The sequence below is a fragment of the Hypomesus nipponensis genome, chromosome 9 (assembly GCF_054491055.1).
Source record: "Hypomesus nipponensis isolate SF chromosome 9, ASM5449105v1, whole genome shotgun sequence".
Taxonomy (NCBI): domain Eukaryota; kingdom Metazoa; phylum Chordata; class Actinopteri; order Osmeriformes; family Osmeridae; genus Hypomesus; species Hypomesus nipponensis.
This window is the reverse complement of record NC_140369.1, coordinates 19560403-19584721: the sequence shown is the minus strand read 5'-3', so window position 1 is coordinate 19584721 and position 24319 is coordinate 19560403. Positions and strand designations below refer to the sequence as shown.

Genomic DNA, 24319 nt, shown 5'->3' with positions numbered 1-24319 from the left:
TATATATATATATATATATATATATATATATATATATATATATATATATACGTGTTTATATCAACACAATACCAAAACGAACTTCCGTCTCCTAACCCGGAACAGAAATACTTTTTGCGGAGGGTAAATAACGTTACACCAGAGCTGGTTACACTTCCTCAAGATACGCTCGTCATGTGTTAATTGAAAAGTTTTGGTGGTCGACGTATCGGTATCTCAATATTTTTTTGAGCTAGCTGTGTGTATACTAGCTGTGTATATACTTTTTTTTAAGCGGTTCTTACAATCGACTCGAAGTTTGTTGTCTGGCTTGTTTGTAGTGCTGTCGGAAAGCAGAAAGTCCCTCAGACCATGGTTTTCTTTACCTGCAATGCATGTGGCGAATCTCTAAAGAAAGCTCAAGTCGATAAACATGTGAACATGTGCCGGGGTTGCCAAATGTTATCATGCATAGATTGCGGGAAAGACTTCTGGTAAATGGAATACAATGTTGTATTTCATACGCGACATGTTGATTTTTAACCTAGCTATGTTCATCTTGAAGTGTTAACCACCGTACACATTTTTTTTGCGATTATTTTCTAACAGGGAAGAAGACTACAAGAACCACATCAAATGCATCACTGAGGATCAGAAGTATGGAGGCAAAGGCTTTGAGGCCAAGTCAAATAAAGGGGATTTAAAACAGCAACAATGGATTCAGGTAGATCATAGTTTTTTTTTTTACGTCGCACTTCAGTCGCCAACAGTACAACAGTTGGTGATACTTGTTTAGGATGGTATCATTGACTAGCCTGGTCCTAATCAGACCGTCGTACATTTCATTTGTACAGAGGGTCTGGGATTAGTGATGTGTCGTTCGTGAACGATTTGTTCATTTTGAACGAATCTTTACAAAGACTCGGGAGTCCTCTCAAAGAGTGATTCGTTCATTTTCTCATGGCCGCGCATTAGGACTGTTGCATACAATGGCGCTGTCAGATAAAACGAGGGTCCTAGAACTGCGGTCCTGAAACGGAGGTCCTGAAACTGCAGCTCTCCGGCTCTCCGGGGTCTCCGGCTCTGCAGGTACTACTCGTTGCATAGGCTCGTTCAAATAAACAGAAATGATTCGTTCATTTCCCGACTTGGTCTTTGGGTATGAGTCTTTGAATCATTTTCCATGTGACCTGCATAGGCTCTGTACTGGTAGCTAGAGGAAACGAACGATTCGTTCATTTCCCGACTCGGTCTTTCTACCATAGAGTTAATATAACTAGAGTAAGCTACTTTTGTCTTCCAAGATGGCGTCCCCATTCATTTCTATGAAAAGTGCTCAGTGGCGAAGTTCTTGCTCCGCAGTGAGAGCGCGAGACAGGACGCGGCCATCTTTCCACTTCCGTGTCTTCTGGTTTAGCTTTAAACAGTGGCTCTTTTTTCCCTAGCTCCGAGACCTCGTGCACACTTGCAACTAGCTGTACACGTCATACTTTGCGACAACCAGTCGCGAGCATAGATTTATATGGTTAACAGTGCGTGTCCACTGCAGCGACGCGAATCGCTTGCCATCGCTTGCCTTCCCACAGTTCACCACGCTCGGGGGCGTTTCAAACAGATTAATGTAGAATGTAGTTCTCTAAAGTCACTGTTGTAGTTGTCATGGCCAAGTGTGCAGACTTGGGTTTACGTAGTTGCAACATAGATCAAAATACAACTTGTTTACAAAATATAAAACTGTTTAATACTGTAGACATACACGTTGACATATGTAAAAAAACGTTTTACTCTATATTCCTCAATCTCTGCTAATCTGCCGATACGATAGGGAGTTTCAGCCCGGCTAGCTAACTAGTTAGGACAGAACGAAGTTACGTAATGTGACTAAACTGAATTTGAAAGTACAAGCACCCACAACTTCGGCAAACCTTGCGCCATGCATCGTTTTTTTGTATTAACATCTCTGTACGAATACAGATATGTATCGTACAGGACTGGGTAAGCAGCCACACAAACAATTAGTTTCTCCTCCAGTTTGAAACCTAGAAAGCTAGAAATGTTTACCATGGTTTCTACGTTACGAGAAACAAGAAAACACTCCGATTGGCCATCGCTAGCGAAAATCGCTCCTCATTAGCATAAAGTTGAGAAAATCTCAACTCGAATCGCTTGAATCGCGTCGCGTCGCTACCCACAATGCACCACGCAAGCGATTCGCCTGACTCCATAGAAAATGAATGGAAAACTTGTTGTCGCTCGCATCGCGTCGCTGCAGTGGACACGCACTGTTAGAGCCTAACCAGAGAATGTCTAATATAGAGAGAACTGCCACTCTCTGGAAACTTCCGGGTTCTGAACTGGTTGAAATTCCATGTGAGGGCGCTAACGAGCGAGTGCAGAATGAATGGAGGTCTATGGAGCGGTACCCCTCAAAATCCACTTTTCTCAGGATATAATTTTTTGTCCAGTAATTTGAATTCTCAATTCGAAAGGGGAGGCCAAAAAAATACACACTGCCGGGTTTTAGATCTTTTGAAAGTCGCCTTTCTGTTCTAAAAAGCTTTTGAAAATGTCATTGACGTCATACACATCGTACGACCAGAGCTACTGCTTGACGGCAAGCTCTGGTCACTTACTTTTTTCTCTCAGGGCATCGACAACGCAGCTGACAGGTTAGGCTCTCCCTGTCAATACACATGCTAGAAAGAGTTTTGGCTTGCTAATGTTGTTGCTAATGTTGCTTATTCTCTGACATTCTGATTCCGCTTCGGATGCCATCAAGCGGGAGCTCTGGTCGTATCAGTTCTTCACTAAACAATCAGCATTTATTAGCAGAATGCTAGCGTGTTATGGGCAACAACGACTCACCATGTAAGAAATCAAAAGGACATGAGTACTCGTTCATTCAACTTTCGACCTATAATCCATGTTGAACATGCATAAACTACAATCAAATCTGAGATTTTTCAACGACAATCAGGCGAAAGAGACAAATTTAGCCGTTTAGCTCCATAGACTCCCATTCAACATGCACTCGCTTGCGATCACCCACAGTGGAACTCTGGTGGAACTGCAGCCAAATTCGGTACAATGGGGCTTAATAGGGAGTGGCAAGGCTCTCCTTAAACAGGCTCTGGCCTAACGGTGCGTTCACACTGCAGACTTTTTTACCGCTCAGCACCGCCGGCCTTCCCACAGTGCACCACGCTCCGGGGCGTGCCAGACAGATTCATTCAGAGCTGTAGTTCTCTTAAATCACTGTTGTAGTTCGTATAATGTCATGGCAAATGTGCAGACAAAATACAACTTTTACACACATTAAGCAAGAATCCGACACGCTTTCTAGATCTGACATGATCTTATCTTCAGCACACTATAGGTTATCTTTTTCCACACTTTTTTTAGGCCGAGTGAAAGATTAAATGCCACCCGCACTCTATGTAACGGGTCTTGTTCCGGCTGGAAAAAAAGATACATCAGACATAAACGTTGACATGTGTAACCTTTTATTATATTACTCGAAATCTGTGCAAATCATTCGCTAGATTATGACTTGCCTCTACACATTCACTGTATGGATAGCGAGTGGCTGCCAGCCAGCATTTCAGCGTTGAATGTCAATCGTGTGCCGGGTGAGCTAGCTAGATTATGCAGCTAGCACAGAAGAAAGTTACGTAATGTGAAAAACTGAATTAAAGTACAAAATACAACACACCAGGGACGCCGACAACCTCAGCAACCCTGCGCCAGGCATAATTTTTTGTGTTTACATCTCTGTAATTGAACATAGACGTATCATACAATACTGGGTATGAAGACACACATACGATGAGTTGATCTTCCATCTTGAAATTGTCAAACCTAGAAATGTTTACCATGACCAACAGTTGCTACGTTACCAACCTGATTGGCCATCGCTGGCGTTTTCACGTTCCTCATTTACATAAAGTTGAGAAAATCCAACCTTCGCCGCCCCGCTCGCCTTCCCACAATGCCCTACGCGGGCGTCAACGCCTGGTTTCATTGAAAATGAATGGAAGCCGACGCCCCGCTCTGCCCGCCCGGCTGCAGTGTGAACGCACCGTAAGGCAGTGCAGTGGCAGAATCTATGGGCAGAAAGTCCGTTAGGAATCAGAGACATGATGCAGACTTAACGGAAATGTATAGTATAGTATTCCTGTATGTATAGTATTCCTTACACTTGTTTTTTAGAAATGGGCTATAGGGCTAAATATAGGGCTATTCTAGACGGAACTCATCACATATGAGAACTGTGTCTAAAATATACTTTATTGAACATTTGCCTTTGAAAGGGGCTTATTCACAGAACCATATAGGCTACAAGACGTTTCCATCAAATGTAAGTGGGGGTGAAACATAGTCACTGAGGACCTTCATTGTCCCACAAAAGCAGTCTGGCTTGATGACACGATCAAAAAAAGAATAATGGGTGTGTTTAACAAAAGCTTCTGAAGGCAAGACTAATATTTAAATATATATAATTTCCGATTGTGGTTAACAGTTAAAGTATGAATCTTCGTCTTTGCTCCAGATAGACATGTCAACAATATGCTCGCGCTTAACATAATATAGTTGCCATCAAAAATTATTGGGGGAGATAGTTTTGTAAATGTTGACTGGAGTTAATAGGTTTCCGACTCTTCCGGTCGTTTTATTCTAACTGTAAATGCACTACCACCTACATCCACCGGGGCCGTTGCTTCAAGCCGAGGGGTGGGGCTTGCTTTCTACGAGTCTTTGGATAATTTTTCACGTGACCTGCATAGGCTCTGTGCTGGTAGCTAGAGGAAACAAACGATTCGTTCGTTCAGTAAAATGATTCGAACTTCCCATCACTATCTGGGATCGCTCCATTGACAAGCGTTAACTTCCTTGAAGGCGGGTACTCTGTTGAAGTTTAAAACTATTGGATCTGCCCATAGCCACTCTGATCTGCCATAACCAATTGCTAGCGTTCGCCTTAGCCAACTCTTCACCACGGAGCTAGCTGCCGTAGCTGGAAAATCAAACTTTTCCCGAACCCCGTGGGGAGGAAGGCCACAACATCATGACCACCAACAAAACTCAGCAAGGATTGTTCTTGTTCCGGCTTTAACTTATGGATATTCTGTGGCGTTGCCACAACCGCAGAATAGCTTCGCGCGCATCTTTCTCGGCCGCCATTACTGAACTACAACGCAAACTAATGCATCCTATGTCATCGTTCTCAGCCACTTCTTCTGTTCGCTGAATGGACCTACAAAAAATTTGTTTCTGAAAACCTACTGATGCATTGAAATCCCAGACCTAGTACAGAAGCAAAATCCAAATTGAGCGGAAGTACGTAGGAGGGCAGAGCCAGGCTAATCATTGACTCCTAAGATAAGATATGAAGTTGAGGCTGTGTACTAAGGTGTGTGTTGAATGAAAAGTGTGCCTTTAACCCACACGTCAATTATTCTATTCGTATTTGGAGATTGTGCACACCATGATATTCCTGCAGTTTAGTATAACTTAGTCAATAACTACTTATGGAATGGGATGTGCTTCTAATTAAACTGGTAATTAGTTCATGGTCATTTGTGGTAGACAATTTTACATTTGGTAAATTACTTATTTTGTTTTGTCTCAGAGAATCCACGAAGCCATGAATAAACAAGGAGTCAACGCCATGCTGAAAGACGTTCTTCAGCAAGTCAGTTCGTTTGACAATGTTCCACGAAAAAAAGCAAAGTTTCAGGTTGGTTGTTTCACGCTTCCTGTTAGACATTATTAGCAGCACAACATTGATTTGTCATTTATCAACAATAAAAATATCAGCTTGTTAAAGTTTTTGGATTGCAAATGTTCTCCTCAGAACTGGATGAGAAATAGTTTAAAGATTCTCAACCCTACTTTACATGCCCAAGTGTGGGACATCTGTTCAGCAACTACCGACAATGTAAGTAAGACTATCTCTTCAACGAGTCTGTCATTTTAGTTACAACCACCACATATATGCTTTAAGATTATCATAAGGATCTCCAAATTGCAAACTGATCTGATTACAGTTAGGGGCTAAGATAAGAGGCACTTTGAAAGATAATTATGTCTTTAATGAATGCCATCAGCCTCCTGAAGTCCTTAAGAAAACGGAGGAACCAAAGCATCCTGTGTCCAAAAACAAGGCAGACACCAATGGAAGTCAACCAACTTACCAAAATGGAGCTCCAGAGGAGCTGGCTCCTGACAAGAAGAAGCTGAACAAGCGAGAGCGCAAGGAGGCAAGACAGAAGAAGAGTGGGAAAATCAAGAAAGGTCAGGAGAATGATGGTTCAAAAGATCAGCAGGAGGAGGCCAACAAAGGAAAGGCCAAGAAAAGGAAGAGAAGCTCTGCGGAGGAGGGTGTAGAGGAGAACGGGCACACTGGAGAATGGACATCTCCTAAGAAACAGAAGAAAACCAAGGATAGTTGTGAAGGTGCCGTTTACAATAGTTTCAACCAGTTTTTACATTTACATTTCAGACGCTCCTATCCAGAGCGACTTAAAGTAAAGACGGACATTCCCTGTACGTATTTGTGTGATATTTAATTTGATCTGATTTGTGGCAGGTGATGGTACCTCTTCCATGTGGGTGAGACAGTGACACCCTGTTTGAGTTGGGAGTCAAAAGTGCCTCATTTGATTGGAGTAGCTATGCCTAATGGAAGCCATGGAATGAGATACAGTTTTTAGCGTGTTTTTTTTCTTCTTTTCATCTCAACAGATAACCAAAACACAGAAGTTGCTGAGGAACCGACAGAGCAATCTCATAGTGAAGCAGGTTCTAAAGGTACCCTTCCCCCAAGAATGCAATATAGACTTTAAGTTATGATTCAATTTGTAATGGTCTTATTAAGTATTGTTATAAAAGAGGTGTTCTTAGTAGTTCTTTGGAATATTGGTACAGTTTTGAGTAGGGCCATGACACTAGGCATGCTTTTTGCACACATAACATAACCTGATATGGCTTTTCCTGTTGGTAGCCTGTAAAAATGTGCATTTTAACATTAAATGTAAATAGGATGTAAAAATCTCTGTAGTATACAAATATTTCAGTTGCACCCTAGTATCTCACCAAGTAGGGCGAGTTCCTTATGGGCTGAGGCCTTAAAATGCTGAAGCCCAGGTTTGATTTCGGTTTTGGAAATGTCTCCATGTCTTTCCCTCTCTCTCTCCCCCCCATACATCTCCCCGTCTTGTCTCTCTTTCTGTCGAATGAAGCTGATAAAGGCAAAAATGTTCAGATCTCAGCTCAAAACAAATTGGTAGATCTGTAGGCAGGCCTTGTATCCACTAAGGGGCAGTATTATTATGTTCTTACACGTGACGGGACAACGATGAGAAGTTAACAAAGAATCACAAGCATCAAGTTTTATACAACCACAATGATCCATGATATGTTTTGACTCCAAGGTAAATTCAATTGGAAGGGAACAATCAAGGCAGTCCTCAGACAATCACCAGAGGAGGGTCTCTCTGTGAAGAAACTTAGGAAGAAGGTACATGCACTTTCCCCTAACCCACACCAATACAAATGTATTGTAAATCACACTAACTTCATACTGGGTTTCACACAGTGGTGAGACAAAAGTTGGTGAATGCTTTAAAATGTATTTTACTAGATCCAGGGTGGGGGTGGGGGCGTCGAAAACCCCGGGCCCCGCACCCGAAGGGGCCCCCGATCTATGTTTTTTTTTTTCTTCATAATTTCTCTTTGGCAACAAAACGTTGATTGTATCCAGTGTTGGGTGTAATGCGTTACTAAGCAATGCGTTACTGTAATTAAATTACTTATCCAGTGAAAAAGTAAAGTAAGGGATTACTGTTCATTTTTAGGTAATTTAATTACAGTTACTTGTAATGTACGTAGTTACATACTGTAAATTAGTCATGCAGTTCTGTATAAATCAATATTGAATAAGAATCTAAATGTATGCTCTCAGGGTAAAAGTGAACGCTGCCTCTTTAAAATCGTTAGCTGTAGTGTAGTTGCACGGGAGACGTGAGTTTTTGCTGCATAAGCGTGCGCTCTAGTGGTTTGAAGTGGAAGATTTTGGACTAGGCCGAAGCAAGTAGCTCTTGCTGTTTTACCAAACGGAAATATTCAAAGTACTTTACCTTTTTGTCACAGGTTGACAAGAACATTAATGTAAAGTGCAAGCTATGTCCTGGGGAGAAACAATATGCGGCTGCGGCTAGCACAAGTAACCTACTGAAGCACATCACAAGGCAGCATCGACAAAAAAAAAAATTGTGATCCATGTTCATCAGAATCAGAAAGGGTTTTATTCCCCATGAACGTTTTCTCAGATAAGGAATTTACTTTGGCATCAACAGACAACACCTCAGCAACACCTGTTAAGCAGACAACTGTTACAGTTTACATCATCAGTGCAGAAAGTGTCTGAAGGTGAGTTTAAAAACATTGCAGACTAGATTGCAGGAAGAAATGCTACTGCTGCTTAGGTCTACTGTAGAATCTTGTGATGTCATGTTTAACTTAAAGTTAAGCTTTTGTGTTATGCACATATTGTTTGGTAACTAAAGATAAAAGAAGGTTACACGTGTTACTAAAATGATAAGTATTAGTAGGCTATGTTTTAAAAGGCTAAACTATTCCAAGTTTGACTTGTATTTAATAATTGAAAGAGTCTGCTTTCTGTTGTCTATCCAGTCAAGGTTTATAGGGATTGTAAGAAGTAATGCATTACATTACCTATTGAGTAATTAAATTACTTTTCAGACAGAGTAATTACAAAAGTATTTTAAATACAAAATTGAAAAAGTAATGACTAATTAATTACTTTTTTGAAGTAACTTACCCAACACTGATTGTATCCATGGTAGACAATTTTACTATATATATATGCCTACATTTTCCAAAAGATTTGTCACCCCGATGCTGCTCGAAAGTTAGAGTGCTTGCAGAGTTCTAATCGGAGGACCTAACTAAGGCCGATGATGTAGTTGACGAATTTGTTACATTTCGTAGGCTAATATGTACCGTGAGCTGAGCATGGAAAAACATTAACTAAACACGCACAGCATCCTACCATTTCTCATTGACAACGACATGGACCGTGTTTTCCCCAAACTTTCCATTCTCTATCACATTTACTTGACAATTCCGATAAGCAGTGGCAGAGAGGACTTTCAGCCGTCTGAAATTGATAACGAGTTTCTTGCGGTCAAGCATGGGAGAGGAGCGGCTGTCCAACTTAGCACTGCTGTGCATTGAGAGTGACATCGAGATTGACATTAATAATAGCCAGATTTGCAAACAAGAACAGACAGATGATTATTTTAATAGACAAGGGTATTTGTTGTGGCCTATGTTTCATGTCTACATATAGCCTATTCTGCCTTTGTAAAACTTAAGTTAAATGTGTTTGTGTTTTGACCTGTGTGTAGGCTGTGAGTTTGCTGGTTTTGAATATTCCAATACATGTCAGTTCGTAAAGAAAATGATTATAGTCTAATGGAATTTTAGTTCAATTGTAACATGCCGGCTGTATGTGGCCTACTGCAGTGCACGTCACGCGTGTGTGTTGCGCACTCGTTTTTTTTCATGGGAGCTTGGTTCACGTGTGTAGCTCGACCCAAATTGTTGATGAGAATTGTTATATAGTCCTATGTTTGTTTATAAGTTGTCACTGTTAGGATGACTATAGGCTACTGTATTGAATGTCATTTTGGGGGGCTTTTGACCTCTTCTTGAATTTGAATATAATGTATTTGGTAAATGGACAGATCATTAAACCCATGGATTTGTGTAGGCTTACAATATACTGTCTGTGAGATTCTAATGAATGCTGAATGCTATGGAGCTAAATCAGGGCCAAATGTTTTGTTAATTCGAAAATGAAATCTTTAGTCGAAAAACTAAAGCTTGACATTGAAAATGTACGTTTTGGTCGAAAACTTGAAAAATAAAACCATGAATTCAAAGAAAAAATAAGTGTACAATTTTTTTTTTTCAGGTTGAATAAAATTTTGGAATAAGTTATTAATTTTTATTTGTCACTTTCATATTTTCACAGTTTCACATTTTATGTTTTCAGATTAAAAACCTTTTTTTTACGGCTTCAAATTATTATCATTATAATTTTTCAGACTTTTGGCCCCGATTTTGCGTTGGGGGCGTGGCTTCAACTCAGAGGCGGGAATTATGAGTGACAGCCTAACAGACAGAAGACTCGGCAGTCGGCATGGCGTCCACTCCGCCAACACAGTCTCATACTTCTGTGTATCTATGACACAGGTTTACACATCTATTTTGCGTGCCATATATACGCCAAATCGCTGTTTTGCATGCAGTTGAAGCCACGCCCCCTACGCAAAATCGGGGCCAAAAGTCTGAAACAAAAAAAACTGCTGTAAAAGCTGTAAAAAAATAAATAAATTGAATCTGAAAACATGAAATGTGAAACTGTGAAAATATGAAAGTGAAAAATGAAAATTAATAACTTCCAAAATTATTCCAAAATGTAATCGACATTTTATTCAACTTGAAAAACAAATTGGTACCTTTTTTTTCTTTGAATACATGGTTTTATTTTTCAAGTTTTTGACCAAAACATACATTTTCAATGTCAAGCTTTAGTTTTTCGACTAAAGATTTCATTTTTGAATTAACAAAACATTTGGCCCTGATTTAGCTCCTTAAATGCGAGCCTACTGGCCTACATTTTGTTCGCACATTATGGGCTATGATGACTGAACACATGTATTAGGCAAATATGTGCTGTTCACAACAGAGGTTGCCATTGGTTACTTGTTATATTTTATTGCACATCAAAATATTAATAACAGGGGGCCCCCCAATCCGTTTCAACCCCCCCTGAGATAACCCATGCTCCGCCCCTGATTGGATCCCTGCATTTGTTGTAAAATAGGATCTGGACAAACTCATGTTGTACAATCTCTGCTTAGAATCAGGTTCAGTAATAAGTATTACTAGTAATACACATCATTTTATTTGGTGGTATGGTTCAGCTTTGTGACAGCTCTCTGCCTGAGAAACCCAACCCAAGTCATCAGTTGCAGAGCAAAGATATCCATAATTCACTTTCAATACAGATTAGCTGGAGATGGAGCCATGGGTGAAGAAAGAGGTGGTCATGGGAAAAACGAAAATTGAGTATTTGTAACGCACTTACTCAGCAGTAATCTCAGAGTATTTCTGGTCTTAAATAGACCACCCTTTTAACGTTGGTGAGGATGACTGGAAGAGTGAATATGACCAATATTGCCCACTGGCCCCTCTTGCTTGAACTAGCTTTGTTTAGCTTGTCTAAAAAAGGTAAAAAGTTTTTAAATTTGATGCTTATGAAATGACTACAACTGTCACTGTCATTCTTTAAAAAAAAAGTTGATTGAACCTTGGGATATGGTAGCTTTTAACATTTCCACTAGTTTCCACTACTATCAATAATGAATGGTTTCCCTAAATTATTGTAAGCTGTCTGGGTCCTGAGTCAGCATAACAGGCTGAAACGTTGATATTATTCCCAACCCCGTGCTGTTGGAACACGATTTTTGTGACGGAGTGTACTCTTAGGTATTTCCCCCAAACACAATGGTCTTTTAAATCTGTACTAGAGAGGTACAATTTCTGGGGAAATTGTACCTTTCTTTACCTCAATTTCTGGGGAAATTGTGGAGTGTGCTTTTTTGTACGCCCTTCGACTGGTTTGTTCCTGCCATTCCCACACAGCATAAGTCTACAGGGTTTTTCCTGGGTCAAAATGGGTCTTCAGTGCTCAAAAAAAGAAAAATAAATATATATATATGTATATATATATTCTTTTTTCTAATCAATGTATTTATTCCCAGGTGTTTTACATCCCCCCCCCCCACACACACACACACACACACACACACACATATGTTCGTCCTATTTCCCCTAAAGCAATAAAGTTAGGCTACTTAAAGACACCTTACACTCATAAAGTATGTTCTAAATGGCATAAATACTGCCAATTAATAATTGACATAACAACTTATTGTAAAAGGTCAGTAGCCTAGCCTATTGATTAAGGTAGGCCACTCTGAAGCATGTACACTGCTTGATTCATTTGATCTTGATAGGCTAAGCATTCTATAGCAAATATTACCAATAAACCCACTTTTCATTAATAAAAAATACTTCAGCATAATAATGCACCTAAAATACAAACCTGAGCAAGGGCAGCAATCGCTATAGACATGTGCAATTTAGCTAGCAGGGGAAGAAAACAAACAACAATAATCACCAGTTAACTTGATTTAAATTTGCAAGAACTATAGACTTACACAATAACAGGCTTAAATGAACTTACAACATAAGTTATACGATTTACAGTTCTCAAGGACGCACATACGCAATCTCAACTGCGGTGTGAAGCGCGTGTCCATGCAATTCTCCGACATGCACTCTAACAATCACTCCTGATAGACGTCCAAAAATTTTGTACAGCCTGATTTCTGATACCGTGGCGGCAGAAATTTAGCCATAGAAGAAACACTGCACTATATATTATCATTGTAGGTTAAGAATACCAATGGAGGCTGCGTTGGAAATCGTAAATCAAACTTTTGTCAGCATTTTGAGTGGAAATATCGTTTGCATTTGTACAGGTGTATTCGTGCACGTCGGGCTGGCCCTCGCAGCGGAACGACAGTTAATTGGCCACTTTGTCCATTCGCACATCACAGTTGCGTATTGATCAGACAAGAAGACACGCTTATCAATTCGATTACTATTGCTCAAAACAGAACGAGGGTTTGGCTGTAGCCTACTTGAAACATACTATTGAACATATTCGCTGACATGTATTGCACGTGTGATTTCAAAAATTTTGTACAGCCTGGTTTCTGATGGCGGCAGACATTTTGCCATAGAGGAAACACTGCACTATATATATAATCATTCCAGGTTAAGAACACCAATGGAGGCTGCGTTTGAAATCGCAAATCAAACTTTTTCCAGGATTGAGTGGAAATTTCATTTGTATTTGTACAGGTGTATTCGTGCACGTTGGGTGTCGATTCTCACCTCACAGTTGCAGACTGATCAGACAAGAACACACGCTTATCAACTCGATTACTATTGATCAAAACAGAACGAGGGTTCGGCTGTAGCCTACTTGAAACATACTCTGTTGAGAACATATTCGCTGACATGCATTGCACGCGTGATGAGCTGCTTTTTTTTTTTTTTTTTTTTTCTTCATTGCAGACTTTTTTTTGCCTTTGGCGCTCGGGATTTGTCATTGGCGCTCGGGAAAACAGCTTTGGCGAGCGCCAACATTTTCTCTATGCAGGAAAAACCCTGGTCTAGTAGTTAGCTAGATCTACAATTTACTGTGGCTAGGTCTGAATCTAGGAGCAAAATGGAAGAAACAGCTGCCAGCTGTAGATATATGCGACCTGCTAGATAAGTATTTATAAGTAGGGCTTGTGAGATTGCACACCAAAAGAACGAAGGGGAACCCACTTGTCTAGAACCCACTTGTCAAGCAGATTAAGACATGTTCGTAGGTACCTAGCGTAAAGTAGCCTCAACTGTCCTACACTTTTAGCTACGGTAATAATGGTGAGGGCTCGCTGATATTGCTGTCTTACTAGAACGTCGTATCTGTGTTGTTGCTAACGTGTGTTGACGTTGTGACGTTAATCTAGCACTGAGTTCCCTTTGGCCGCGTTCACACTTGACTTTTTTCTGAAAAAAGCGCTGCCTTCAGCGCCTTTTTACATGCAACCCTATTGGAAAACGAAAAAGGCAGACGCTTTAAAAAAAAAAAACGCCTGTTAAAAACTTCAAAAAAAGCGCTGAGCCCGACGCCTTTTTGTGTTCAGTTTTCTCAACTTTTGAGAAAGCGCCTTTTTGACAGCTGACCAATCAGGACGAGGAGAGTAGGGTATGCGTGTACCTTCCCTAGTAACCTACCGTAGTTACCAGGGCACCGAAAATAGACCAAGATGGACAAGTTACCGGTCGAACAACTTATAATTGCCATTTCGTACTACTCAGTTATACGACTAATACGAGTAATAAAAGATACGCAAACATACAAATAAGAGTCCATCTGGGAACAGATCGGTAGGTCTTTGGGTTTTTCTGGTAAGTACATCGTAAATCTCATTCATATAGGCCTACTGTATATTCTGTATACTGTATAGCTCTAAAATTCTATATACAATATAGAGCTAATGTAAAATGTAAATATTCATTGATATCGTAACCCCACCTTTTTCCGTCCCAGCTATTAAACAAGTGACAAACCGATTTAAACCTTTATAGATCGAAAAATATTTAAACAATAAATCTATACATTAGAGGTGGGTGTCTAGATTACGACTGGTAGCTAACCTGTTTGGATTTCAACTGAAACGTGTGAGTAGTCTTATGCCAGGTTAATTTTTATCATAAGACTATCATGCAGTAAGAAGTGGAAATATTTGAGAGACAAATACAGGAAGGAGAAGAGAGAAGAACAGGAGAAGGCCAGGAGTGGTGCGGAGGGGGGAGTCAAGAAGAAATGGAAATACCTGGACATTTTAGCATTCCTCGAGCCCTATAACCAGGACAGGGAGACCACCTCCAATTTTGATCTGTCAGTCAGCAACCGTTATACTAAATAACATTTGTTCAGAGACCGGACAGGTAATTAAGCAGGCTATTAGGAATGTGTCTTACAGAAAATCAGTGTTTATGTATGAACCAGGGTGAGAAATTTACTTTAAAATTAACCAGCTGAGATATAACTTCACCAGCCACTCAATAGTACAGTAAATCATTATTTTGTGTCTGAAAATCTACCAGCCACTCTCATATTTTACCAGCATTTGGCCCCGGTATGGACACATGATTAGGCAGGGGTTAATAAATGTATAAACCTGGAAAACGTTGTTCTAATTAGTGCTGTCATGGGTTTTATTTTTCATTTTCATACAGGATCAAACTGAGGAAACTTTAGATTTAGAAGTTAGCCTGATGTCTGAAGTAACCCGAGATACCTTGCCTCCCTCACCGACTGGTACACCAAGTCCTCACCTGGAGCCTTCACCAAGACCTACGTCTAGTGGAAGAAAGGCCTCTCCAGAGATTACCCCATACCAAGCTCAAATACTTTCTCGATTAGACCAAGCCCAGAACAAATACACAGAAAACGAATACTATCTCCTCGGTCTGGCACCCACACTTGAGCGCCTTGATCCTCGAAAGCAAGCCATGGCAAAGCTTCGCTTTCAACAAGCCTTATTTGACATAGAATTCGGAGAGTAATGTAGTATATTCTATTTGTTGTTGTAATCATTATTGATTCAATTAAACCTATCATTATATTTACTTTACTTGCTTGTGTGATATTACTTCTTTACAATTTACTATTACTTGCAGTCATTATTGCAACTTAGGCCGTGTTCACACGCGACTTTTTGTTGTTGAAAAAAGCGCTGCCTTCAGCGCCTTTTGAACGCCTTTTCAGAAAAGCGCTGGGTGACGTCAAGTGCCTTTTTCTAACGAGAATTTTGTAAACTGAACGGGTATCATATAGTCTAGCGATATATTATTATCCGTTATTTTCCGTTGGTTACTTATCGACAGCTAGCCACTATGACCAACAAAATGCCATTACTTGCTTTAGCTTTGGCGTTTGAGGAGCCCTAGCCATAGCCTACTCTCCACGTCCTGATTGGTCAGCTGTCAAAAAGGCGCTTGACGTCACCCAGCTTTTTTCTGAAAAATTTTGAAAATTGAACTCAAAACGGCGTCGGGCTCAGCGCTTTTTTAGACGTTTTTAAAAGGCGACCGCTTTGTTTTCCCATAGGGTTGCATGTAAAAAGGCGCTGAAGGCAGCGCTTTTTCAAAAAAAAGAAGTAAAGTGTGAACGCGGCCTTACACTGCACCAGATTAATTTGTTCTTTAAATGATAACTCACAAGACCACACCTCAACTGAATTAGTTTTGAACAGTTTACTGAAGGGAATGTGGGATGTGCAGGGGGCGGTTCTGCCAGGGCACTTGACCAGCTCCAGATGAGAAGTACTCTGTGAACTTGGTCCTCACAGTGATGGCCTCTCTGCTGGCATTGTTGCTGCCAACCCTGGCAATATTCTGCATTCCAGAAGATGGTTCTGCTGGACCAGTAGGTGTGTCTGGTGAGCCTCCCTGCCGCAGAAAGTTGTGAAGTACACAGGTGGTCTTTACAGCTGACTCGGCCACCTGTGGTGACACACCAAGCACCCTCCGGTATATCCTCCATTGGGCTGCTAGGATGCCGAAGGTACACGCTACCATTCTCCTGGCATGAGAGAGGCGGTAATTAAACACTTGCTTTTCCCTGCTATGCCCAGGGTAGGGGCGGAGGAGATTTCTCCGCAGGGGGAATGCCTCGTTCGGCCAGGAAAACATGAGGAATAGGCCCCAAGTTCTCTGCTCCAGGTAGAAGGGCATCCCCAGGGAGGTTGAGGGTCCCCTGCCGCAGGGCAGACCCAAAGGCAGAGGCAGATAATGTTCCTCCATCGCTGTTTTTGCCGTAGCACCGATGTCCACCACCCTGAAGCGGTAATGGGCATCAACTACAGCCAACAGGACAATGGAGAATGTCCCCTTGTAATCATAATACAAGGAGCCACTTGATGGAGGTGCCTCAATAACTACATGCTTTCCATCCATTAAACCCATGCAATTAGGAAATGCCCACATGGCTTGAAACTCCTGTGCAATCTTCCTCCACTCAGCCTCAGTGGGAAAAGCCATGAACTTCCCAGACAGGCAGTCCCAAATGGCCTCACACACACTCCTAACTATCCCAGCCACAGTGCTAACTCCCGCCCTGAAGTGGAAAGCAATGGACCGGTATGAGTCCCCTGTTGCCATATACCTAGGAAAAAACATGGTTGTTGTGTATGATGTACATAATATGCCAATTATGTAGGCTACTTGACCCCCTCCTTCACATGGGTTTGTCTAACACACAGACACAGTCTCTCCCTCTTTCACGTTAGTTAATGTTACCCACCTCAAACAAATGCAAAGATGCTCCTCTGGGCTGATGGTCTCCCTGAATTTCGTCTGCATCTTTGAGATGGCTGGTCCAATCCTCATGAGGAGGTCCTCAAACTGGCTCTTGTCCCGGTGAAAGAACAACTTGAACCTAGCTTCGTCTAGGCGGAGCTCCTAGACCAGGTTGCGGAATGCCCCCTGCGACTCCCTACTGTGGAGGATTTCATGCACCCATAAACGGCGTATTGGCTGTTCAACATAACCCTCCTCCTCAAACGCCAAAGCTATAGTAAGTAATTGCGTTTAATTTGCCATGATAGCTGTCATTAAATAACCAACGGAAAATACAATGTATGGCTAGAATTAATGATTCCTGTTGTTAAGGTTACAGAATTCTCGCCAAAAAGGCGCTTGACGTCACCCAGCGCTTTTCTGAAAAGGCGTTCAGGTCGCTTTTTTCTAAAAAAAGAAGTCAAGTGTGAACACGGCCTTTGGCCACACAAGGCACTTTTTGCCACAAAAACTTAAAACCTAAACCGCACAACGGAACTTAAGTCCCAATAGAAGCAAACGCAATCACTAACAAGACAAACCTTTTTACACCGGCATTGTCTATGTAGTCCAAATATTGAGGGATTCTTAGCGTTGGGAAAATAATAAAAAGAATAATATATATGTTAGAGAACAATGGCTGTGCTCGCCGAAGGCTTGAGCTTTTGATCCTTCATTAATGCATCAGAGTTTTCATAGGGTGAGGATCTTTTAAAAGCTAAGAATGCCCACCAACCACACCACTGCACATAGGCAAGTTATGTAAAAAATAATTGTGTATATATATAATTTAAACAACAGTTTATAGTTCCCAAGAGTCAGAGGAGAATGTTGTACCAGATGCTCGCAGGTGCAATCCTGAGACTGTAACGCCTATGGGATGTGACAAGCATTTATGTTTGACTTGAAGTGTATTCATTAATCAAGCAGATGTATTACATAAATCCAATCCGTTGTGGATTTTATACAATAATAAGTTTCACACTGACAGAAGTGTGAATTATATTTCACATAAAGTAGCACATGGCAGCAACTCAATGCATTTAGGCATGTAGACGTGGTCAAGACAACTTGCTGAAGTTCAAACCGAGCATCAGAACTGGGATTTAAATGACTTTGAACGTGACATAGTTGTTGGTGTCAGACGGGCTGGTCTGAGTATTTCAGAAACTGCTGATTTACTGGGATTTTCACGCACAACCATCTCTAGGGTTTACAGAGAATGGTCATAAAAAGAGAAAATATCCAATGAGGGACAGTTGTGTGGAAGAAAATTCCTTGTTGATGTCAGAGGAGAATGGACAGACTGGTTCAAGATGATAGAAAGGCAACAGTAACTCAAATAACCACTTGTTACAACCAAGGTAATAGAATACCATCTCTGAAAACACAATACGTGGAAGCTTGAAGCAGATGGGCTACAGCAGCAGAAGACCACACAGGATGCCACTCCTGTCAGCTAAGAACAGGAAACTGAGGCTACAATTCGCACAGGCTCACCAAAGTTGGACAATAGAAGATTGGAAAAACGTTGCCTGGTCTGATGTTGGGATTTCAGCTGCAACATTGCTGGTAGGGTCAACATGAAACATGGATCCATCCTGCCTTGTATCAACTGTTCAGGCTGGTGGTGGTGGTGTAATGGTGTGGGGGATATTTTCTTGGCACACTTTGGGCCCCTTAGTACCAATGAGCATTGTTTACGCAACAGCCTACCGGAGTATTGTTGCTGACCATGTCCATCTCTTTATGACCACAGTGTACCCATCTTCTGATGGCTACTTCCAGCAGGATAATGCACCATGTCACAAAGCTCAAATCATCTCACTGTTTTCTTGAACATGACAATGAGTTCACTGTACTCCAATGGCCTCCACAGTCACCAGATCTCAATCCAATAGAGCATCTTTGGGATGTGGTGGAACGGAAGGTTCGCATTATGGATGTACAGCCGACACATCTGTAGCAACTGCGTGATGCTATCATGTCAATATGGACCAAAATCTCTGAGGAATTTGTACAACACCTTGTTGAAATTATGCCAAGAATTAAGGCAGTTCTGAAGTCAAAATGGGGTTCAACCCAGTAGTAGCGAGGTGTACCTAATAAAGTGGTGTGTGTGTGTGAGAGAGAGAGAGAATATTTGATATATATATATTTTTTTTTAAATCTACATCGGCAAGCTTCCATTTCAGCCTAATTAATTTTGTCTCAATCTCTGCCTGGTTACTCATCATTTCACACAGCCTGTATATCAATCCGCATTTCTTTCCATTCTTGTCTTCTCATTTGACGTCTTCTTTCAAGGCCAAGTACGGTTTCCATACCAAAGAACGCAATTGACCAAGAATGCAAACCAATTCTCCTTTTTATTGAGGATGCATGGGTTGGTGAGTTGGCCAGAGGGAATGCATCTGACATCCCAGAAGTCAATGCATTGCATTTTCTGTCTTCACAATCTATCAAGACCAGAATGTTCTTCTCAAAAACTAAAGTAGGTTCTTCACGTTCTTCGGACTGATAAATGACCGCACCACATTTTGTACCGTCAAACCCCTGATTTGAACACCTGGTTATAGGCAACAGCAACTTACTCAATTTACATTTACATGTAGTCATTTAGCAGACGCTCTTATCCAGAGCGACTTACAGTAAGTACAGGGACATTCCCCCGAGGCAAGTTGGGTGAAGTGCCTTGCCCAAGGACGCAACGTCATTTTGCACAGCCGGGAATCGAACTGGCAACCTTCTGATTACTTGCCCGATTCCCTACCGCTCAGCCACCTGACTCCTCAATTATGGAATTATTTCAGCTACATGGTCATACTGACCTCACCGACTTCCATATTAATTGCGTGAACAAGATACCAAATTCTTGTAAATGTGTGCGTTGCACCACTGCCTTAGCTGGCACCCCAGAGACTTTGTGGTTCCTTGTTGGCGCCCCTGTATTGCAGAAAGCTATATTTTGGTCAATGCTACAAAAACTACACCTGACTGTCATTATGCTGTTCATAACACCTGGCATTGTTCTCATCATTTTGATAATTGACCTGATTCGCATCATCTTATTTTTCACAGGTTTTGGCAGCGTACTACTCATGCATCGGAGAAAAGAACTTCAAATCGGAAGAGGAAGTGTGCGCAATCTTCAACAAGAAGATCAGTAACAATCCCAAGTTTCGAGTTTTGAAAGATAAAGTTCGACTTATCAACTAGTCTGTTCAGTGCCAGAACTTGTCATATATGGTATGTGTAATGTTTGTAAAGATAAACAATCTTTATTATGAAATGCAGGATGAGTCAATTAATTCCAGAGATGAACTTGACAAATAAATATTGATAGTTTCTCGTTGCACCAAGAAAGTTTCTTTGGATTTATAACTAGACACCTTGCAACTAGACACCTTGCACCTGCAGCTTATACTACCCATACCCTCTATTTGATAGAACTAGTGCAATGAATGATCCATAGCTCCATCGCTCTGCCAATCGCAGGTTAGCTTAATTAAGAATGTGCTTTCTCTTCCATTTCCCTATTTCACAGTTTGCTGAATAACCTTGTCAGTTAGCCTGTAAATGGTAAACTGGCTATACAATTATAACCTATGCAAAACAACTGCATGCATCCCTTTAATGTGAATATGCACAACATTTAAACTAAGTGAACACCGAATCAACTCACATTTTAATCACCAGCTGCAGCATTGGCATTGGGGCCGACACTGCACTGGTATATATAGGCCATTTATTTTTCACAAGTGAAAACTGCTCATCCATCTTCTTGCTCATCATCTTGAGCAAAACACCAGAAGAGTTTCAACTTCATACATAACCTGGTTCTTGAGATAATCATGCCACAGACACACACAGATTACTGGAATTGTTGTTAGATGGTGCAGTGTCTGAACCTTAGTGCAGTGCCCGTTGACGGCGAACAAGTTTTTATCTGTGTCTCATACCACTCATTGAAACAATTGCACACATGATACTGCGCGTCCTTTGGTCCTCAGCAATACTCTTGCTGCATTTTAACTTCATCGATGGCCCAGTTTTTTAGATAATCGAGAATGCTTACATTGACTCTTTTGCGACTATCAGATGGTATCCTCTCTATTTCCCAAACTTCTTAGACAAAGATTTTCTACAAACAGCGCAAATGTTTTAATGATGGTCTTTGGATAGAATCTTTCATTGGTCATCGCAAGCATGTTATGCAACTTTTTTCAACATATACTGTACACACTAATAATTGTTATTATACACTTTTTTATTTCTTATTTGTCAGCAAGAGTGCCACTTAGCACAAATTATCCTCAAATGTGTCACTAGTGGATAATATGGCAGTTGTGGAGCACACTAGCTCTGTTTCACATTCCAACCCCACATCGAGGCTGGGAAATGGTACCTTATCTGCTAGATTGGATTTTGAAGGGGTTTGTGAAGGAGAGAGGGAAAGGGGAAGAGGTGCACCTGAGGTGAATTTGACTCTCACACGGGACGGGGGCTAATGCACATTCCTCGGCACCCCGAACAGGGTTCACTTGGCCAGGTACACAGAAGCTCCATAGATTTAAGACACTGGTGTCAGCCGCAGGTGAAGTTTTAATGCTGTCTGATTTTCCACTGCTAGAATGAGCAGCCTTTTTCAACCCCGCCACTAACACACACCTGACATGCACACAGTTGCTGCACACACAAACACACTAGATGGGTCATACTGAAGGAAATCTCCTCAGCTTTATGAACCTCTGCTAATCCTGTGGAGTTTAACACTGATCCTCATTCAGCTTAGTGCTTACCTGTAACTGTAGATTGCATACTATTGGTATTAGTAAACCTGTTTGTCAAGCCTGCACGCATTAACATGGTGTTTTTAGGCCCATAAAGAGGTTCAAATTACCTTTATGATGATAGTTATTAGATGTTCCCTGTATTCACATTTTTCCACCTTAACATTTGGTTGAGTGGTCTGTTGATTTTGCATATGCTGATGCTGATAGTAATTCCAAATCGGGCACAGCATGTCCATATTTGGCAAGTCCAAATCAATAATACCCAAAGCTATTTACAATGGAAGGTTGAAAGACGACAGGTTTGCTAACACAAACTAATATGTACTTCAAAATTGAAACCCGGGCCATGCTATATAAACAGAATGCATCTCTCGCAAGTAGAATAAACTAAAGGCATATGATAAGCATAAGCACCTTCTGTTCATGGAAATGTTTCTGATATCTTCGTGTCAATCACAAAATCTATTGAATCTCCTGATTTCAACATCAGAGACTGTGGTCTGGTTTTATATACTTATATTTAACAGTCCACCCACATGCTGGGGCATCACCAGAACATTTGGTCCCTGATGAGAAAATATTCCAGTCATCAGCCGTAGCCATGTAAGCCCCATCTAGACTGTTCTGAATTACAGCCGTGGCCAAAAGTATTGGGAGCGACATACATTTTGTGTTTGCAAAGCTTGCTGGGCCTTGTCACAAAATGACTGCTATCATAATTTCAGTAAGTCATATCAGCATGAACAACATGAAACATGGATCCATCCTGCCATGTATCAACAGTTCAGGCTGGTGGTGGTGTTGTAATGGTGTGGGAGATATTTTCTTGGCACACTTTGGGCCCCTTAGTACCAATGAGCATTGTTTACGCAACAGCCTACCTGAGTATTGTTGCTGACCATGTCCATCTCTTTATGACCACAGTGTACCCATCTTCTGATGGCTACTTCCAGCAGGATAATGCACCATGTCACAAAGCTCAAATAATCTCAAACTGTTTTCTTTAACATGACAATGAGTTCACTGTACTCCAATGGCCTCCACAGTCACCAGATCTCAATCCAATAGAGCATCTTTGGGATGTGGTGGAACGGAAGATTCGCATTATGGATGTACAGCCGACACATCTGCAGCAACTGCGTGATGCTATCATGTCAATATGGACCAAAATCTCTGAGGAATTTGTCAGTATCATAATTTCAGTAAGTGATATCATCAGCACAGGGGAAAGTGTGAAGTAGTTCCAGCCAGGCAAAATCAATATCATTCTGGTTGGATTTTAAGAGCAGATTGACTGCTGTAAAATAGGGGACTATTTGCATGTGTAGAACATTTTCGCCCCCAAAAAGCTTAAAAAAATATGAAATGTGCCATATTGTATTCCAGTATTCTATAGAAACATGTACGGAGGCCCTGAAGTGCAAAACACCCACTAATATGAGTACATCCCCCAAATGAAAACACTCCCCCCCCGAATACGAGTCAACTCCCCCGAAATCGGATGACTTGTTCACCTCCCCCCAATACAAAAACACGCTCTCCAAATGGAAAACGACATTACATTAACTCAAAAACGCATTACATTAACTCTGAACGGAAAGGGTAGGTACTACACTTCAGCGCTGATTGGATGCAGTAGGCTAACTAACAAGAAATATGAAATTGATCGACAGAAGTACAAAATACAAAAGCCTTGCAGAGTTACATGCACCAGGACATGTGTTTGGCTATTGACTGTAGCAAATAGAAGGCTACTTATGCAAAAGTATTTTGTGTTAAATGTAAAAATCGATATTTAGAGCATTCACCCTCCCCTGGGCCTGCAACAAGCCACCAACTGGACTCAAATAGAACTCCAACTCATTTTTTTAATGAGGTGGTGGCGCCAGACCCAGGCACAGCGAGCCCAAAGCAAATAGTGAAACCCAAGCGTACTAACCATATCACCCAGTTTGCTGATCCTCAATTGCACTACCACTATGATCCCCATAACTATAGACATTACCCAAGACCTGAATTAGGCCCTCAGCCCACCCCACCGCCCCCAGTACTCACACCAAACATTAATCCAAACAGGTCCGGTTACAGTTTGCCAGCTGTTACTCTCCCAATTGATGCTCCTGCGCATAGGCCATAAGTAGAAACTATGATGGACGCTGCTGTCCCACCTCAAGCTGGTATCCACTGGCCCCCAACTCAGAAGCATCAGGCTGCCCCCATCACTCCACACAGGACATGAAGCCTACATTTAGTCATTTAGCAGACGCTCTTATCCAGAGTGAAGCCTGGTCCCCAAGGTTACGTTGACTATTTACTGCCCACCCCCCCGGCCCTATACTAAGGTTCCAAATGCCACAACCAAGTAACACAAAGACTAACCCCCCTTCTGTTGGACTGATCCCCCAGGGGTTTACAGCACCAGCCCCTGTTTGCTACCCCCAAGAGCCTAGAGAAGCAACCCCCAGGCACCAACCGGCCACCAG

The 24319-nt window shown here is 41.4% G+C and overlaps 1 protein-coding gene across 3 annotated transcripts; it reads left to right on the top strand.

Moving 5' to 3' along the window:
* The first annotated feature begins 120 nt into the window (after positions 1 to 120).
* On the top strand, positions 121 to 20395 carry lyar (Ly1 antibody reactive homolog (mouse)). Of its 3 annotated transcripts, none has more exons than XM_084705081.1 (8): positions 121 to 473; positions 589 to 703; positions 5609 to 5716; positions 5834 to 5917; positions 6087 to 6435; positions 6724 to 6789; positions 7413 to 7498; positions 8337 to 8450. In XM_084705081.1, the coding sequence occupies exons 1-8, from the start codon at positions 352 to 354 to the stop codon at positions 8433 to 8435; spliced, it is 1029 nt and encodes a 342-aa protein (XP_084561207.1). In that variant the 5' UTR covers positions 121 to 351; the 3' UTR covers positions 8436 to 8450. The 3 variants fall into 3 exon arrangements, with proteins under 3 accessions (XP_084561207.1, XP_084561206.1, XP_084561205.1); XM_084705080.1 differs by lacking the exon at positions 8337 to 8450 and adding an exon at positions 20122 to 20395 and having other exon boundaries at positions 123 to 473; XM_084705079.1 differs by lacking the exon at positions 8337 to 8450 and adding an exon at positions 14938 to 15335 and having other exon boundaries at positions 125 to 473.
* Positions 20396 to 24319: the final 3924 nt, after the last annotated feature.

Excerpts from the sequence above, each read along its gene's own strand:
- lyar (XM_084705079.1), top strand. The coding sequence starts at position 352 with ATGGTTTTCTTTACCTGCAATGCATGTGGCGAATCTCTAAAGAAAGCT. Across the intron at positions 474-588 it reads GATTGCGGGAAAGACTTCTG|GGAAGAAGACTACAAGAACC; the intron begins GTAAATGGAATA and ends ATTTTCTAACAG. Across the intron at positions 7,499-14,937 it reads TGAAGAAACTTAGGAAGAAG|GATCAAACTGAGGAAACTTT; the intron begins GTACATGCACTT and ends ATTTTCATACAG.